The 20,318-nt window shown below is 36.1% G+C and overlaps 1 protein-coding gene across 1 annotated transcript; it reads right to left on the bottom strand.

Moving 5' to 3' along the window:
• Positions 1-320: 320 nt before the first annotated feature.
• LOC103490045 (glyoxylate/succinic semialdehyde reductase 2, chloroplastic-like) lies at positions 321-15,162 on the bottom strand. The gene is made up of 12 exons (XM_008449415.3): positions 14,932-15,162; positions 13,211-13,283; positions 12,874-12,939; positions 9,912-9,987; positions 2,948-3,003; positions 2,613-2,697; positions 2,416-2,476; positions 2,135-2,187; positions 1,972-2,042; positions 1,803-1,875; positions 782-886; positions 321-705 (listed from the first exon to the last, which is right to left on the bottom strand). The coding sequence occupies exons 1-12, from the start codon at positions 14,975-14,977 to the stop codon at positions 535-537; spliced, it is 936 nt and encodes a 311-aa protein (XP_008447637.1). The 5' UTR covers positions 14,978-15,162; the 3' UTR covers positions 321-534.
• Between the last annotated feature and the right edge of the window lie 5,156 nt (positions 15,163-20,318).

Below are 20,318 nucleotides of genomic sequence, written 5' to 3'. Positions count from 1 at the left end.
AACTCTTAACTAGTTGAACTCAATGATTACATTTTTATCAAATAAGTCAACATGAGATATGCTTTTGTTCTCTTTATATCATCTGTCCCCTTCTCCCTCTCTTAAACTTTCTCTCTCTTTTTTTTTTTAATTATTATTTTCTCTTTTCTTGCTCTCTTTGGCTTTATCTTTCTCTCTTGTCTTCAGGAATCTTCAACCACAAAGCTCAAGAAATTTTCAAGAAGAAACTCAATCGACTTTTGGACCATTTTTTCCTATATATAGTCATTCGATTTTAATTTCAATCCAACCAAATAATACAAGTCGAATACATGCCAAAATTATTAATACCAGTCGCTTATCTTGAGCGAATCGATATAATTAAAGTTCAACCATCAGTTTTAGCACGAATGAACACAAACTGCATTCAAAAATTCTAAATTCACAATGGGGGTGTTTCCTATGATATTGCAAATGAGCAATAATCACGTACATAATTCAAGCTAAATAGCGTGCAACAAATTCTAAAGAGAAGTGGAATTTTGGGGGATTTGATTACTCGGTTTTTGAATGTGGTAACTTCGATTTCAATGATTCAATGACAGCCGAAAAATCGTGATCACTGAGGCCATGAGATTTGGCTACCTTGTATAGCTCATTTGCAGCTGCAGCAATCGGGGTCGGTTGCGAAACGGATTCGGCTAAGCCCAGAGCAAGCCTCAAGTCCTGAAACAGTTGGCCACATGAGAATTAAGAATTTAAGAAGAAGATGGTATATGAATGAAGTCAAAAGCAAAATTACCTTCTGTTGATGCTTTAGAGGAAAGGCAGTGGGATAAAGGGATTGAATCATTGATGGCCCCTTGAGTGAATACATTGGTGCACTAATTGCACCCTGGGAAACCACCTGTCATGAGAGAGAACGAAGCATTTTATAGTTCAATCAATATGGGTCACAAACAAAGTTTTAGTGCTCAAATATTTATTTTTATTTTGACCTGGACAAATCATGGGATGTATCTGTTTAGACACTACTTTTTAAAAGAATAATAATAACAACAAGAAACTGAGCTTTTTCTTGAAAAATATGAAGGAAAAAAATGTACTAGGTCATATTAAAAAAAATCTTAAAAAAAAAGTTCAAATGCTAGTTACAAAAACGCACTCTAATTTAAAAGAACGAAACCAAAATGGGAATTACAAAAACCTGATTAACATACGTCATAAGCTTATAACAAAGACCGATAAATTTAAGGTTTCAATAATATTAATATCAAGGTAATTATACTTTTTAATTATACTTCTTAGCCTTTGTTCATTTTGGTCTCTACACTTTTAATTTTAATTTATTTTGATCATTGTAATTTCATAATGTTCATTTTGGTTTTTGTACTTTTAAAAGTTACCATTTTGGTTCCCTAGTTTTCATCAGAATGCTTACTTTCCAAATTCGATGACCAAAATGAATCATTTGAAAGTATAGAAGCCAAAATGAACATTTTGTGTGTACAAGAATCAAAATAAAAAATTAAAAAAATTAAAAATTAAAAGGAAAGAAAGAAAAAAGAATGCACCGACAAAATAGTATTTAAATCTAAATTTAACTATTCCCAACTAAAGCTGTCTCTTTGGCAAAAAGTCAAGCCTGAGACAGCTCTCCCTCTATGACAAAAAGGGAGGTTCATTAGTACCTCCTCAAAACCAAGCCTGAGGAACTGATTCATGGGATGAGAAGTGGGTAAGAAGTCTAACTATTCGACTTTTTTTCAAAGGCTCGTTTAAGCATTGAGAATAAACTAAAGCACAACCATTCTGGGGAATACCTGTACAAGGATGCTTGGGTCAAGTCCTACTTTTTCACTTAGAAGCAATCCTTCAGAGAATGATGCCATCATGCTACAAATATTTAGAAAAATAAATACAAAATTATTGCAAGATACTAACAGACGGAAGTACCAAATAGCAACTAACAGATAAAATATGGGACAGAACCTTCCCATGATCATGTTGACAACAAGCTTCATTGCAGCTCCATTTCCGACTTCCCCAAGATAAAATTTTGACTATATGAAAATAAAATACACAAGCGGGAAAATGTGAAGAAGCAGCAATTTTCACCAAATTAGTTCGTCTAGTAGCTTAAATTTCTAACTACCTTCCCCATGATATCCAGAAGCGGAGCAACTCTTTCATACAGAGCTTTGTCACCTGAATTTGGAGACTGTACATCAATATTCTAGTCTTTCTACTATAGAGATATGAGATACAAAGGAGTAGACACAGAAAACAAGCAGTATGATAAATGTAACTGATGAATCTTGAAAGTTTCCTCTGCACTCGGTACAAACTAATGCACTCATTTATATAAAGTTCACGATGTAACCAAGAGAATTTCTTTTGCAAAATGTTAACCCATTAATGATATAAGTTACTGACCCGCAGTAAGAAATATAAGTTGTCCATCTTCCGCAGGCTTTTTGGAGCCGGAAACTGGAGCCTAGAGGAAAGTTGTAATCGCCAATTAGTAAGTTCAAATGTCAAGTATTACAATAAGAACATTGGGAAGCAGTCCTAGAGTGCTCATTCTAATTGGTAGTTGCTAATTGTACACGTGGATATAAGCATTATCCTACCTCCAGAAATAGAGCTCCCGTATCCTTTATACGTGCACTAATCAATTTAGAAGTAGCACCATCAACTGTTGAAACATCCACATACCTGCCAGTAGCAATAGAATACGCTAAAATATCTACACGATAACTAAACTCGATCACAGGACATCGTGAGAAAGCATTCAAATTGAAGAAATAGATAATTGAATGGAAGTTCCAGCAGGAGAGAGATGTAATTAAAAACACAAACGCAATTTGCTCGGACTAAATTATAGATACAAATTTTGGTAATACAAAGTGAAGGGATCATACTATAGTGGGAAAAAAGAAGAAAGAAAGAATAATAGAAGTTATACCCTTTTCCTGGGCTCAAACCACTCGCAGCTCCATTTTCACCCGTAGCAACATCCAACTGGAAATAGTAGAATAAGTTAGTTAAATCTTTTTTTCTTTTATTATTATTGTAAGAAAAAATAAAGAAAGAAAAAATAAAAATAATACATGCAAACCAACCCCAAAAGAAGGGAAGCTAAAGAAGACGGCTCCAATCAGGCAAGATCAAACCTAATGGATAATCGCTGAAGTCCCTATACACCCACGCTGAAAGGAAGGTATTAAACATAACGAGGGAACAAACTCTCTTTGACCGTTTCACACCTTTAACTCTCTATTGTTTATCTCTCTCCAAATACCCCAAAGTAAGGCGCAAATGCCAACTATCCAAAGGGCAGATGAAGCAACAAACCCTCAATCATAGAACTCTAGGCCAAACAACAATGATGCCAAAGGCATGAAAGGAACGAGACCAAACAGTCAAAGTGTAATCACCAGACTAGAAAAGATGATCGTGGTCCTCCGTTGCTCCCTTACACATGATACAGCATAGCAAACCTATCAATGAGGATGACCTTCCCCTTAATTCAACAAAGTGTTGGAACTCCAAACAATTCTGGTATTTCTTTCTTTATTGAATTTACTTTCTATCAATCACAAGAATGTAGGAATGACAATCTAGGGTTACAAGAACAATTCAATTCTTCTCTCAACCAGAAGAATTCTGAATGAACTAACAACTACACAAAACAGAACATGTTTTCCCACCAAAAGACAACTGTCTTTTAAACAGAATTCTCACTCAAGGACAGCTGTCACTCCACTAACTTTCCCACCACTAACCTATTTAAATCTCACGTGCTAAAATTCTTTTTCATTCTACTTCTTCCTTCTACTGTACACATGTTTAATAAGAGGTCTAACAATACCCCTCCCTTTTAAATTCACCTTGTCCTCAAGGTGAAAAGCTGGATACTTAATCTGCATTTCATCATAAGATTCCCAAGAAGCTTCATGCTTAGGAAGTCCTTTCCAGCACACTAAGACTTCCCATTGCCCAGCCACTGTCTCACGATAATCAACAGCTTCTTCCGGATCCGATTTCCACACATAATTCTCATCAACAAATTGTATAGTTGGTTGAGATCCCTCATGATGTCCCACCATTTTCCTCAACTGTGAAACATGAAATACGGGATGAATCTTTGAACTTTCTGGCAGCTGTAATCGATAAGCCACTGGCCCAATCCTTTCAACAATTTTATATGGACCAAAGAAACGTGGGGCAAGTTTTTCATTTCTTCTACTGCGCACTGACAGTTGGCGATAAGGACGAATACGTAAGAACACATATTCTCCCACAGAATATTCCACAGCTCTTCTCTTCTGATCTGCATACCGTTTCATTTGTTCTTGAGCCAATAGTAAATGCTCCCGCAAAGACACCAAAACAAGATCTCTTTCTTGCAACATTTCTTCAACCGTGGAATTCTTAGACAATGTACTACCATAGGACAAAAGCGTAGGAGGCTGCCTACCATACACTACCTGAAATGGAGTCATTCCAATAGAACGCTGAAAGGTAGTGTTATACCAATATTCTGTCCACGGCAGCCATTTTGACCAATCTTTAGGTTTTTCATTACAGAAGCACCTCAAATAGGTTTCCACTCCCCTGTTGACAACCTCAGTTTGGCCATCCGATTGAGGATGATAAGCGGTGCTCTTGTTCAATTTTGTGCCTGATAAACGAAACATTTCAGACCAAAATTGACTCAGAAAAATCTTGTCTCTATCCGAAACAATGGATAATGGAAATCCATGCAACCTCACTATTTCTTTCACAAATAACTCAGCCACTGATTTAGCAGTATACGGATGTTTCAGGGGCAGAAAATGTCCATACTTACTTAGTCTGTCTACCACAACCAGAACTACTTCAAATCCACTTGATTTTGGTAGGCCTTCTACAAAATCCATTGAAATATCACTCCAAACAGCTTGAGGAATTTCCAATGGAACTAATAAACCAGCTGGTGACAGAGACAAAGACTTACTCCTTTGACATGTTAAACACTCTTCACAGTGTTTTTTAATATCAGCCTTCATTCCCTCCCAAAACAATTCAGCTGCTGCCCTTTTATAAGTTCTTAAGAAACCAGAGTGACCCCCAACTACAGAATTATGAAAAGTATCAAGAATTACTGGTATTAATGAAGATTGTTTTAGAATTACCAGACGGTTCTTATACAACAGCAACCCTCTCCGCATTGAGTAATTGCTTTCAGACAGTTCCTCCCCTTGCTCTAACTGTTTTATAATCTTCTCATATTTTGGATCTTGATACACCTCCTTTTTTATCACCTCCAAGTCAACAGTGATTGGAATCGATAATCCAAACAGTTGCACCCCATCTGGTTTTCTGGATAAGGCATCGGCTGCACCATTGTCAACTCCGGGTTTGTAAACTACTTCAAAGGAATAGCCTAATAGCTTAGCTATCCATTTTTGGTACTGTGGCTGAATGATCCTCTGATCCAGTAAAAACTTAAGTGCTTTCTGATCTGTTTTTACCTTAAATTTCCCTATCAGCAAATAGGGCCGCCACCTCTGAACCGCCAACACAACAGCCATGAGTTCCCTTTCATACACTGGCCGAGCTCGGTCCCTTAATGCTAAAGTGTGACTGTAAAATGCAATTGGCCTTCCATCTTGGACCAGGACAGCTCCAACTCCATAACCCGAAGCATCAGCTTCTATTTCGAATTGCTTAGAAAAGTCAGGTAGAGCTAATACCGGCAGCTTAATCATTGCTGATTTTAGCCGTTCGAAAGCTAACATGGCTTCCTCATTCCAATGAAATCCTCCCTTCTTTAACTGTTGAGTTAATGGAGCAGCAATAGTTCCATAATGTTGCACAAAGCGTCGGTAATATCCAGTTAGTCCCAAAAACCCTCGAATCTCCTTAACATTTGTAGGTTGTGGCCAATTAGAAATAGATCTAATCTTCTCAGGATCCACAGCTACCCCTTCCCCTGAAATCACATGGCCCAAATATTCAATTTTTTTCTGTGCAAAGTGACACTTCTTCTGGTTAGCATATAACTCATTCTGCCTTAGAAGTGACAGCACCTTTTTCATGTGTAATTCGTGTTCTTCCTCACTTCTACTATAGACTAATATGTCATCAAAGAAAACCAACACAAACTTCCTGAGAAATGGCTTGAATATATTATTCATTAATGCTTGAAAAGTGGCTGGAGCATTGGTCAGCCCGAAGGGCATTACTAAGAATTCATAATGGCCTTCATGTGTTCGGAAAGCCGTTTTCTCAACATCCTCATCGACCATCCTGATTTGATGGTAACCTGACTTCAAATCAATCTTAGAAAACAAGGTTGCCCCACATAGTTCATCAAATAACTCTTCCACCACCGGAATGGGAAACTTATCTGGAATGGTGGCATTATTGACAGCTCTATAATCCACACAAAATCGCCAGCTGCCATCTTTTTTTTTAACCAGTAATACAGGACTTGAATATGGACTAGTACTCGGCCTTATTACCCCTGAATCCAGCATTTCTCTAACTAGTTTCTCCATCTCCTCTTTTTGGTGAAAACCATATCGATATGGTCGCACATTAATTGGATTAGTTCCCTCCTTCAAATGGATGTGATGTTCTATTTCCCTTCGAGGTGGCAACTTCTCTGGCCAATCAAAAACATCTGAAAATTGTTCGATGACTGAACTGATGGGTCCTTCGCTCACAGCCTTGCTCACAGCTTCTGTACTGAACAAACTGTGTTCATTCTCCTCTAAAGTCTTTACTTGCAATGATCTACATTCAATCAAATATCCAGTGTCTTTATCTTCCCAGTTTTTTATCAATTTTTTTAGACTAATCCTTGCCTTCGTTAGACTAGGGTCTCCTTTGATTTTGACCTCTTTCCCATCAGCTATAAAGGTCATTGATAGATTTTTCCAATCTACTGTGGTTACTCCCAAGGAATATAACCATTGCATTCCCAAGATAACGTCAACTCCACCAAGCTCCAATGGAAGGAAGTCCTCTACTATTTTCCAACCCCCCATCTGCACCTCCAATTTTTCACAAACTCCCTTACCCTGTACAGCAGCCCCAGATCCTAAGATCACACCGTAATGAGATGTTTCTTTAATGGGCAGGGATAATTTCTTCACTAATTTTTCTGACACAAAATTATGTGTCGCACCACAATCAATCAAAACTACCACTTCTTCACCACATAATTTGCCTCTTACTTTCATAGTACCCGGATCGTTTAAGCCTACTACTGAGTTGATTGATAACTCAACCACAGTAGTGACATCTTCCTTGAGCTCTATACAACTCAATTCCTTCCTTTCATTTTCTTCTTCAACAATTTCATATTCATCTCTATCATCCGTCACCACAAACATCCTCAGCTCCCTTTGTTCTCTTAATCTACATTTATGATCAGCAGAGTATTTTTCATTACAACGAAAACATAATCCTTTCTCTTTTCTGGCCTGAAATTCAGCATCAGGTAATCTTTTATAAGTCCCTTCCCTTCGATTTTCATTCGGAACAGAACTTCTCAGGGTAATAGTTCGAATGGGGAAGACAGTGTTATTCTTATTATCCCCTGCTATAGCTCCAGTAGATGTCTTTCCCACAGCATTATTATTTGCTGTTAACCTTCCCCCTGAATAACCACTCATTTTAGCTTCAATTCTTGCTATTTCTCTGTTTTCAACCATCTGTGCTGCTTCCATCATTTCTGCCAAACTTTTCGGTCGACAAAAAAAAACTTCAGATCTCACCCACGGTAATAACCCATTCATAAATGTGTCTAAAATTACTCGTTCGGGTAAATCATTCACCGGAGCTACCATTTTGTCAAACAAGTTGATATACTCCTCCACCGTACCCTCCTGTTTAATTCTCAAAAACTGCCCAGAGAGTGTTCCATCCTTGTTAGATCGAAAACGAATTAACAATCTCTCCTTCATATTCGACCAATTAGTGAACTTATCTCTCTCTTCTTGTGAACGAAACCAGTTTAATGCCGGACCATCAAAACTAATTGTAGATACTAACATTTTCTCAGAATCAGTTAGCTTATGAATTTGAAAATACCTCTCTGCTCTGAAAAGCCAAGAGTCCGGATCTTCTCCCGTAAAAACCGGCATCTCAATCTTCTTAAATTTGTTTCGATCAGCCGCGCCGTCGTCACCGTCGATCCTTCGATCGTTTCTGTCTGCTCCGAAATTTCGGCCCGAGTCAATCGCTTTACTGGATGATGCGTCGTCTTCCTTTCCTTTCATCTTCTCAAACTCTTTCGCGGCGGATTCCGTCTCCAAACGGCTCATCGTCGATCTCTCTTTCGTATTGGACTCAACAATCGTAAACAACAATTGCTGTTGCTTTTCCGACTGCAACCTCATTAATTCCAGACTTTTCGCAATTTCGCTCAAGCTCATTTCGATCGCCGGCACCTTGCTCAATTCCTTCTTCATACCGGCAATTTCTTGATCTATGCATTCCAATCGCTCCTCAATCCGCGTCTGTACCATATTCCTTCTGTTTTTCGGATCTTTGGCTCTGATACCAAAATGTTGGAACTCCAAACAATTCTGGTATTTCTTTCTTTATTGAATTTACTTTCTATCAATCACAAGAATGTAGGAATGACAATCTAGGGTTACAAGAACAATTCAATTCTTCTCTCAACCAGAAGAATTCTGAATGAACTAACAACTACACAAAACAGAACATGTTTTCCCACCAAAAGACAACTGTCTTTTAAACAGAATTCTCACTCAAGGACAGCTGTCACTCCACTAACTTTCCCACCACTAACCTATTTAAATCTCACGTGCTAAAATTCTTTTTCATTCTACTTCTTCCTTCTACTGTACACATGTTTAATAAGAGGTCTAACACAAAGATCCACGGTTAACTTTGTCATGAACCAGCCAAACAAAAACTCTAACCTTTATGTGGATTTTAACCTCCCACAGAAAAGAAAAAACTGAAAGACTAGAGGAGGGACAAACAAAACAAATTTAGGAAAGAAAAAGATTTACACATTAACCCCTTAGAAGGATTAGAAATCCAAGTGCGAAGATCCATCTTCCCAGGAAAAATAAAGAAATCTCCTTGTATAGATAAGATAGACCGAAGGAAGAAAAGACAGAAGTCGCCAAATGAAGGAAAGGAGGTATAAACGAGGGAATAAAAAATAGAGGGATCTGTCACCCAACAAACTATCCTCCTAAAAGTAAGTACTAAATCCATTCTCGAATCCCTGCCAGTTCTGAAAAAAAAATAAAAAACAAAAAAACAAAAATAAAAAGGGAAACACCTAAGAAATAGCTTCCCACAAGTGTGTGGAAGTGCCTTTCATACTCCCACTTGAAATTCCCTTGAAATGGTAAAGACCGTATAATCGCAATAACCTTGGGCCAAAGGCTGTTAAGATTCTCGGGGAATGTGCCCCATCCATTTACCCAAAAAAAAAGAAAAAGCTTTATTACACATCCCTAAGGTTACCAATGCAGCTTTATTACACATCCCTAAGGTTACCAATGCCTAAACTTTAGTGTTCCACTGGCTTGGATACCACACTCCAATTCACAAGATGAAACCCTTCACCTTTTACCTACTCTCTCAAAAGAAGTCTCATACTTTTGGACAAAGCATTATTAATGGAAACAGAGATCCTAAATGAGGAAATACATCAGGATTCCCTTTAGAATGATTGAATCAAACCAAACCTTCCTCCTTTGAAAAAATGTAAAGCTGAAATAAACCACCTATGTATTCTTTTTTGGTATCTTTGTTTGGATGGAATTTTTCCCTTCTGTAAATTTCATACTATAAATTAAATTGTTTACTATTAAAAAGAGAAAAGAAAAAAAAAAACGGGCAAAGAATTGAAGATATAAATAGCCAAAAAATTGAAGATAAAATATACTCACTGCACTTTCAGGGTCAGCAAGCATAGCAAATGTGACATCACAACATGCTGCCACTTCCTGAGGAGAAGGCTTGTATCTGCAGCAGTGGACTTGTTCAGTAATAATTGAAATGTTGGAGTAAAATATCAAATTAAAACTCAAACGAATCGAGATTTCTAGCACATAAATTACGTCAATCAAAATGATTGGTTGAGAATAATAATAAAAACAAAAGAAAAGAAAGGAGTTTCTCAGAGGACCAAGAGTGTAAAACCACCCACTATTTCAGTAACAATCGTATGGGAGAAAAATGCAGCACATCATGGACTATTAACAGTTGAAAGAGATTCATTAAAATATCCCATTAATGGGCATAACGCGTATGGGTGGTTTTTAAGTTTGAAGAAAAACCACTAATTATTATATCAAACTAGTAATTGCCTATCTAGCAACTCGTAGCTCAGAACTTCCTCCGACCATTCTACTTTATGGACTATCTACTCTAGCACTCTCAACGAACTCAGATTCTAAGTCGTTTCAGAATGAACTAGACAGTTTATCCAGATCGCGATGAATATTCTCCAAAATTAAATGTTATTCATCTTGCGAATTCACAGACATCAGATTCTTGATTTTAATTTCTCTTTTGAGTTATTTATGAGTCATCGGGTGAAATAAATCATTCGCACTTCAGTTAAATGGCCGGTTTCCCTTTTCCGTAACTTCAAGGTATTGACATTCGATGGCTTCTGGCTTCAGAGACATCCTATATCCTCCCCTTTTCTGTTCTACGTAGAAATCTTTTAAAACAGTTGCCCTTCCTATTAAAGCATACTATTCGAGGAGTCGTTTCAAATACGTGCCTACTTTTGGTTTAATATTTGGAAAATTGCCAATCTGAGTAATCTCTATGGAACAACCAGAGCATTACGGAACAACACACTGTTACTATTTCTCTCGTTCCTCGAATGTTATGGGTAGTAAATGTAAGCTTGGAACTAGGAAAATGTGGGTAAATTGGAATAAACAAATATGGCCGGTTGTCACACTATCATCGTTTTACACGCGTTCCAATATTGATCTTTTTATCTATGAATTTAAAGTTCTTTTATGTCTTCTTTTCTTTGGGCTCCCGGGATGGAATGTGATCAGGAATATTGAAATAAAGAGGAGAGTTGGAAAGCTGAGTAATAGAAAATGAAAAGAAAATAACTTCGTCAAGCGTGAAAATAGTGAAAAAGATGGTTGAATTCCAAGCTCATCTCATTACAGGCTACCAAATACACTCATGTAGACTATTTTTTGGGATTTTTTAGAGAAGAAATATTTCATTGAATAAAATAAAATAAGGAGAGACTTGAGCACCTACCTAGCGGTGATTAAAAAAGGATCTCTACCTGAAAACTAAATAAGGAAGATTAAAATTCACCAAATAGATGCTTAGTTTTGCACCAATACTGTCTAATAGACCACCAAAACCATAGACGAGATACTAAGATAGGTCTTCCACAAGAGAATAACTCATGAAGCTGTCTAATTTAAGACTTCGGAAGAGATATGTGGATGGAAGTAAAAGAAATAATTTTATAATAAAAACTGAAACTATCCAAATATTTCTGAAGTTAATTGTCCTCTTCTTCAAATTATTAAGATATGTCATATTTATCGATATTAAAACAAAATTGAAGTTCCTTCTTATTTATTATTCATTAATAGAATATGTTCTGGTTCTCTAAAAAAAATCCTTTGATAAGCTTTTATAATCTAATAAATACATACATAAATAAAATAAATATAACAAAAAAATATTGAAACATTATTTTAAATGACGTAACTTTTAAAAATATTTATATAAATATGACAATTTGTCTATGATAGACTATCACTTTCCATTGGAGACAAAAGGCGATATTTTGTTATATTTTATAAATTTTTGTATTCATTTTACTCTACTTAGAAATAACCCAAAAATATATATTTCATACTCAAGTATAGCTTTTTATTTTTTCAAAGAAAAGTATGGTATTGTTTCATTTGTTAACTACAGTTTTATTAGTTAAAATATTAGCAACCTTTTTATAATCTTCACCATACATATGATAATATATTATTGAAAAAGAAAGAAGAAAGGCAAAGATATGCAAAACCTGTAATCCTTCAATCTAACTTTGAAATAAAAAATTCGAAATAGAAAAGAATGCTACATTTAGGCCTCCTCTTCTATTGAGAACGAAAGAGTTGGTCGGATGGGGGACCATTCACAAAACTAATCGCTCCATTTATTCAGATCATATCATGTAGCTCGAAGACAAAATTTCTCCGGTCAATTTTCCTAGAATAAATCTTAATGATAATAAGTACAGGAGAGGAATCCAAATGTTTCTCTAGCGGAACTAGAACTTCCCAAAGTTTCCCAAGATTATACGAGTCACATGTTCCTCAACTCTCATGTATTCCAATAAAACTTGGTGTTTCAACTGATTTCTATGTTTCCTTTCTTACTTAGAGAAAGTCTCTGTTTATCTTAGGAGTTCCCAAGATTATTTGAACTTGAATTCACTTTTGCTTCTCTTTGGAGTGCAACTCTATTCTTTTTTCCTTTTCCAATTATTCTCACTCTATCAAAGATATAACTGGCACTTTCTTTTCATAATTTCTTTTAAGTTTTTGGATACCTCATTCACTTCAATGAAATATATGTTTCCTTTCCTTGTTTGCTAGACAAGATTACTTTGTGACATCGAGAAAGTAATTCTCCCAGTTTCTCCCTCAATTCTCCTTTTCCTTCCCCCTCCAATCCTATTTTACCGAGCACTACATAAAAGTCTTACCACTGCCCTGTGCCCCAAGACTGTCTAACCATACCACAGATGTATTTCGGAAACTAAGTCCTCAAAACCTCAAAAAGTATGGCCTTTGCTTGCATAATGACATTAAGTATGCAGTGTTTAAATATACATATATTGGGACATCCAGAACTTACTTTGCACCCAAGTTGATGAGAGGATCGCATTTGCTTTTAGTCCTATTCCAGACTGTCACATCATATCTACAAGCAAGAGGAGACCACATATTAAAACGACTGATACACCAAGAGAAACCTAACTCAAGTAAACGCATAAACTATCGGTTTTCTTCAACTGGAATAGTCAAAGTACTTGAGACACAAATTCTATAATTTTTAAAATAAAATGTCATAACATTGTGATTATATCTTAGTCAACCTATACCATAGAAACGTTTGTAAGTTAATGATACAGATTTAAAAGGAGAATTGAGAGGGAAACAGACATAGGAAAAAGCGTTCTTATAAATCATACCCAGATTTTATAAGATTTTGCGCCATTGGTGAACCCATGATTCCAAGACCTACGAAGCCAATGCGCAGCTTTTCTGCATATACAACAAGTGAGAGATCTGTTTTTCTGGATAATATTTTAATGATAGATTGATAGTATGAAATTACAATAGAATGGAAAGCCCAAATAGAGAAATTACAAAAGAACTTTCCAACTGAAAAAGGAGAGTGGAAAAGATATAGTGGTGGAATAAGGGGAAGTGGAACATTTACACCATTTCACAACCTTATTAACTATTGCATAAAGAAATCTATACAAGATAGTTCTTTTTCATGGAAGTTCCTTCCAGTCCTATCTTACCAAATGTTCCAGCAAAATGCTCCAACTCTATAATAAGTGAGTGAGATCTGTCAAGTTTGCTAGCCAGTGAATTTTCCAGAAAACGGGAACAAATACACCAAGTGGACAGATCAAAGCGAAAGGGTGAAACTAATAAGTCATGCCTCCAAAATTAGATATCACTGCATTGCGAGTCTCGTTACTTTCTTACTTAGCGAAAAGCAAATCCTTTTTATCGTTTTAGTACAATTTAATTGGACTGCTATATCTCAACCCAGACATTTTCAGCACTTCTATACCTTTATTTGTAAATTGTTTGATCCTAACATGAAGGTTGAACATCAGTGAAGGTACACCAAAGCTTTGACAGAAGGCCCAAAAAAGGATTCAAACTCAACTCCTAAGAATGCAGGGGAAAGGCGTATTCATGTAGTCACGCTCGCAATGCTTAGCCGTAAAATCTCTCTATTTCATCACTCGTGAGACCATTACTCAAGAATGATCAAGAACATGCTTTCACAAACATTTTCACCTTCCACGATCTACTGATCCTAGTCTATCCTCATTATTATGAAAACTAACTCCAATATCAAGCACTGACAGCTTCCACTTCCTATTTACCTCTGGCCATGAAATTTGCTTCATCACAAAGACTGTCACAATAACAGAGAATCAGAGGTAACAACTCCAGCTCTGCTGTTCACTACTTTACTTTCCAGAACAAAAAGCGTGAACTAATTTCTTTCTAATTTGGATGGATTTATATATACCAAATCTCATCTAATATCAAAACTCTATCAAAGCTGAAGAAAGATCTAAAATCGCAGCAAGTAAACGCGGTTCCGTTTAACAGTTACATGTACGCTAAACTAGCTTCAAAAGCCTCCAGATTACGTGATGCATTTTGGTATAGAAAGTAGAAAATTGGCACAACTAGGAAAACGTAAGTAAGAACTTCAACAGCCTACGGATCACTATTATATTTCCAAGGGAATAGACAAGTACAATCAATTCTATATTTTAATCTCACAGCTCAAGCAAAGCAGAAAATGATCCTAATGATCTCCACCGCATCCACAGCTAACAAACATAACAACTACTTGTTATTGTAAACCGAACTACTACAGTTACAAGAGCGGGAAGAAAAAGCATTACTAAGACCTCTACAAGTCGCCGATCACTACAATATTCCCTAGACCAAGAATTATTAATTCTTTCTAACAAAGATGAATTTATTTATAAAATGATCATAATCATCCACACCGCAAACTCAACTCAACGATCGGAACCACGAGTAAGACAATGCATCTCCAAAAAACATATAAAACCGAGCTAACGACACAAAAAAAAATTCAATTACGTTCTAAAAGTTCTCAGGTACAAAATGCAGGTGTGAAAATTACCGGCCGCCGCAGTCGCATCGGGAAGAGAAGAGCCAAGGTTTGACATATTGGAGTAGATGTATTTTTGCTATGCTAGAAGAGGAAGATCGTCGAAAATGGAAAGCGAAGGATTGGACGAAAGAACCGGGGGACTGCAATCAGCGTTGCTTCGAACTGTGATTCAGATATTTGAGTGTTGTGGAAATGAAGAATTTCACTGGCAGAAAGCAGCGAAAAGAGAGAGCATTTGATTGGCGACGACAGGCAGTTGGTAGGCCATTAAAGAGCTTGATACGGTGTCGTTTAGCGGTTTAGGTTCCCATTTCAGCGGAATTGGAACTTTTTTAAGAGAAACGAGAAAACGACGGCGTTGCATACTCCGCTCTCGAATTTATTGTATTTTAGGATAGTTTTAAAAAATAGTGGTAAAAATGTGGTGATTTGCAAATTATTTGTAAAAGCAGGGTTGTTTTTGAATGTTCATTTCTTTTACTACTTTTTTGGTTTCTTTAGGGCAAGTTAGGAAAGGGCTCACGGAGATTAGAGTTCTCATATAATCTCCCACCAGGGGAGCGTTAACTAATCATTTCAACCTCCGTAACCTCCTTCATAACACTCCTTTGTTTTTATTTTTAAATGTTCACAACTCTATTACTTTTGTAACAATCAGATTTTGTAAAGATTAAGAAAGATGTACAATTTTATTTTTTCTTCTTACAAAAGTATTAAAATTTTAGTTTTTAAAACATGAGATTGTACTTTAAAATATTAGTAGACGGTGGACAGTAAAACTTAAAAAAAAGTTATGAAAATTAATTTTATAAAATTATTTTTTTAAAAAAATAAAAAGTAAGGGCATGTTTGGGATTAGGGTTGGGACTGTGGGCTTAGGTTAGCCCAACCCTAACCCCCGTTTGGGCCAAAGGTTAAGGAAACCGGGTTTCCTTAACCCGTTTTTGTCAGCCGCTTCGAACGTTGATTCGCGTCTTCCCCCATTTTCGTTAATCCGGTTTCGTCGTTCCCCTCAATCCGTCTTCCATTTCCGCGTTGAAACCGTGTTCAATCTTCTCCTCAACCCTTCTTCATCAAAAATATTTTTGTTTTTCTCTTCTTTCTGTCATCTCCCTCAAGGAATCGACTTCGTGTTGTTTCGTTTCGTCTTCTCCCTCAACGAATCTAGGGTTTCTGTTCGTTATGTGTTATCCACTCGATTTCGTTTTGTTTCGTCTTCATCCTTTAATCCATTTCGTTCGTTTTGTCGTCTTCTCCCACAACCATCCTAACCCGCACTTTCTGTTTCGTAGTCATTTTTTAATCCATTCCGTCATTACATTTTTACGACGAAACCCGATTTCGTTACGCTGAATCTCTCTCTGCATCTCTCTCATCCGTCTCTCTCACTCCCGAAAGCGATTTCTGTGTTTGTTGAAGCCGACGATTTCGTTGGCTCCGAACATGATTTTCTTTTGGAATCGTGGGTTTTGGCTCCTTCTTTACTCCTTGCCGCTCGCGGTTCCATTATGCGGCCGGGTGTTTCGCTTGGCATTTGGTGATTCCTCCACTGATAAGACAGAAACTTCACTCTGTCATTGGATGCCGATGGAGCTTGGTAGGGAGGTATTGGAGTTTTGAATCCAATTTTTTTTTAAAGCCGATGATGAGTTCCTATTATGAATTGAAACTGATTTCTTTTGGAATGTATGTATTTCTTTGCATTCTGTTCTGTCTTCTGTCTTATTTGTTTACATTTTCCGGCCATGTGTTCTGTATTATTGCGGCGATGTCGTCTGTGTTATTGCTTAAATTTCTCCGGCCATGTGTTCTGTATTATTGCGCCCATGTCTTCTGTGTTATTGCTTAAATTTCTCCGGCCATATGTTCTGTATTATTGCGCCCATGTCTTATGTGTTATTGCTTTACCTTCTCCGGCCATGTGTTCTGTATTATTGCGACCATGTCTTCTGTGTTATTGCTTTACCTTTTTCGGCCATGTGTTTTGTATTCTTGTGATGTCTTCTCTCTGTTATTGCTTTACCTTTTCCGGCCATGTCTTCTGTATTGTTGCCATGTCTTCTCTGTTATTGCTTTACCTTTTTCGGCCATGTGTTACAATTCTTCTATTCTTTTCTTACAAATTTTGTTACAATTCTTCTATTTTTTTACAATTCTTCTATTCTTGTATTCTTTTCTTACATATTATTTTCTTACAAATTTTGTGTATTGGTCTTCCTTTCTGTATTGTTAGATTCTTCTATTATTTTCATAGTGTATTGGTCTTCCTTTATGTATACCTTTCAGTGTTGTCTCTTCCATCTGTTTTTATTGTATGGTTTTGACATGCTATTTTCTTACAAATTTTGTTACAATTGTTCTATTCTTATCTCTCTATATTGTTACATTCTTCATTTATTTTCATACTATATTGGTCTTCCTTTCTGTATACCTTCCAGTGTTGTCTCTTCCATCTGTTTTTAGTGTATGGTTTTGGTATAGCTTTCAGTATATAGGCTTTAATTCTTTGGACTTTGCTATGTTTTATGTCAGTTGTAGCAGAGAGATTCCCTGTCTTTTATTGATAGATAGGTTGCAGTCCATTACTTTGGTCTTTATTTTTTGGTTTAGCTCCATTAAAGTCCTCTCAACTTGCCCCATCTTTCCCCTATATATAACCACGTTTCCTCTTTTGATTCACTGCATTCTTGTCTCTCTTTGTATCCTCTCTCTGGTTCTAACTTATCTTTTGTAAGTTATCTTTTTCTTTTTCTCTGTTTGCTGATTTTTCATTACTGTTAGCATATATGTTGTAATTTCCCTTTTCCTATATGTTTCTGTTCTCATTTTCGTATATGTTTATGTCCTCCTTTTCTTTTAGGTTGTTGTCCTCCTTTTCTGTTATGTTTTTGTGATCTTTTTCCTATATCTTTCTGTCCTTTATTTTTTTATCTGTAACTATGATGGAATTCCATTCATTATTTTGAATGGAATCAAAACTCTGAGGCTATTAATTTAAAAATAAACTTCTTGTTTCGGTTTCCCCATTCAATGTTCATTTCGGGTAAGATTTGTCGTCATAAAAGGTATGTATATGTAATATTTTTTTTCATACCTTCTATATTGTGTGTTATGTACAAATATTAACCATCTTGTTTGTCTTATGTAAGACATTGCAATTCACGAGTTTACTATTTGAAGAGGTACTATTGTAATGGCGTTTGTAGGCTTTCTATACTGTATTTTTTCTTATTTATTTTTTTTCGGTTTTGTATAATTTTATAATGAACATTTTGTTTCGGTTTATAATATGTATATAGAACATTTTGTTTAATTTTGTTAAATATTGTTTCTTATTAACTTCCTCTTTTTTAACTATTTTTTTTTTGTATATAGTAAGAACAATTTGTATTTACAAAATATGCAATTAATTAACAACATTTTCTATTTAACAAAAATTGAATTAATTGTCCAATTAAATATTAACAACAATTCGTATTAACTATCAAACTAATTAACAACAATTCGTAATTTAAAAAATATAAAATCTTTTCTACTACCTCATAAGTACATTTAACAATGTTTTTTATAAGTAGAAAGTTTTAACTTTATTACCAATAATTTTTAGTAATATAAATAATTTTAGTAATGTTATCGATTTTTGAAAACAAGTCTTTAATTCGGTAAAAATATGATAATAAATTTGCACATCAAAAACTTTTTTACTAATACTGTTTTTCAATATCATAATAAATTTGCATATCAATTTTTTAGTAATAGTGTTTTTCAATATGATCATAAATTTGCATATCAACAACCCTTCCCTAATAGTGTTTTTTTAATATCATCATAAATTTCCATATGAACAACTTTTTAGTAATAGTGTTTTTTCAATATAATCAAATTTTGATACTAATTAAATTATATTAAGGGAGTACACATTTCATAAACTTCGAAAATATGTCTTTAAGTACTATTGTTCGGTTTTTTAAATACTATCGTCTCGAGTACGTACGTTATGTATCATGGAAATAGTTAATTACATGCCTTCCATTTTCAACTTCTTTAATTTTATGTATCATTTTCAATGTTCTAGTCACTCATAATCTACTTTTTTTGTTCTATGTTTATGGTTTTAGTAAATACGGATATTACTAAGTTTATGGATCTTTTCACAATATATATCGATATTGTACTAATTCACTTAGTACATGTTTTTTAGGAAACTTTACATACATTGTAATGGATGAACAAACACTTATTGGAATCCTAACTGCATTCACGTTGGCCCAACGTCAGATTTTACTAACGTTGGAGCTATTAACGAACAACAAGCGTCTCCCACATACATCGCCCGATACACGCCATAGAATTAGGGAGCTTGCTTACTTTCGCATGATACACGAGTCAGATCTTGTGTGTCGGTAGAGCACGCGGATGGATAGGCGAACATTCGCAATTCTATGCCATTTACTTAGAAATGTGGCTGGTCTTTTGTCGACTGAGATTGTCGATGTTGAGGAAATGGTAGCAATGTTTACGTGAAGAACCGCGTGATCCAACGGGAATTTGTACGGTCTGGTGAGACAGTATCTCGACATTTTAACATCGTATTGTTGGCTATTCTTCGACTGTACGAGGAGTTGATAAAGAGACCTGTTCCGGTAACAAGTAACTGTGATGATCAACGTTGGAAGTGTTTCGAGGTGGGCATCATAGAAGTTCACTATATTTCACCTTTACGTACGTCGCACTTATTTCAACGTGTTTATTTCAACCTGCAGAATTGCCTTGGCGCATTAGACGGGACGTACATAAAGGTCAACGTCCCCGCAGGAGATCGGCCTACATTCAGAACGCGTAAGGGGGAAATTGCCACAAACGTTCTGGGGGTCTGTGACATGAAAGGGGATTTCGTTTATGTCCTTGCCGGTTGGGAAGGATCCGCAGCAGACTCGCGGATCCTACGTGATGCCCTTTCACGAGAAAATGGACTACAAGTGCCAAAGGGTATATCTTCTTTATAATAAAACACCGTCGCTTCCTACTTACCTATTTAAAGGTCATAAACAAACCATTTAATAACAAGATATTATTATCTGTGCGATGCGGGATATCCAAACGCGGAGGGGTTTCTCGCCCCGTACAGAGGCCAGCGGTACCATTTGCAAGAGTGGCGTGGTGCTGCAAATGCGCCAACAAATGCAAAGGAGTACTTCAACATGAAGCACTCATCGACAAGGAATGTTATTCAGCGCGCGTTCGGTGTTCTCAAGGGTCGTTGGGCCATTCTTCGTGGAAAGTCGTACTATCCCCTACAAGTCCAGTGTCGCACCATTCTAGCATGTGCCTTGCTTCACAATTTGATCAACAGGGAAATGACATATTGCGAGAACGTTGACGACGAGGACGAGGGG

Source organism: Cucumis melo, chromosome 4 (genome assembly GCF_025177605.1).
Source record: "Cucumis melo cultivar AY chromosome 4, USDA_Cmelo_AY_1.0, whole genome shotgun sequence".
Lineage (NCBI taxonomy): Eukaryota > Viridiplantae > Streptophyta > Magnoliopsida > Cucurbitales > Cucurbitaceae > Cucumis > Cucumis melo.
The sequence above is the reverse complement of the archived record's forward strand: the minus strand, read 5'-3'. Positions and strand labels throughout refer to the sequence as shown.

What these genes read in the sequence shown, in the direction of transcription:
- LOC103490045 (XM_008449415.3), bottom strand. Translation starts at nt 14,977, where the DNA reads ATGTCAAACCTTGGCTCTTCTCTTCCCGATGCGACTGCGGCGGCCG. An exon ending in CTCATCAACTTGGGTGCAAA is followed by an intron (nt 9,988 to 12,873) that starts GTAAGTTCTGGA and finishes CCACTGCTGCAG; the next exon opens with ATACAAGCCTTCTCCTCAGG. An exon ending in TTGCTGACCCTGAAAGTGCA is followed by an intron (nt 3,004 to 9,911) that starts GTGAGTATATTT and finishes TACTATTTCCAG; the next exon opens with TTGGATGTTGCTACGGGTGA.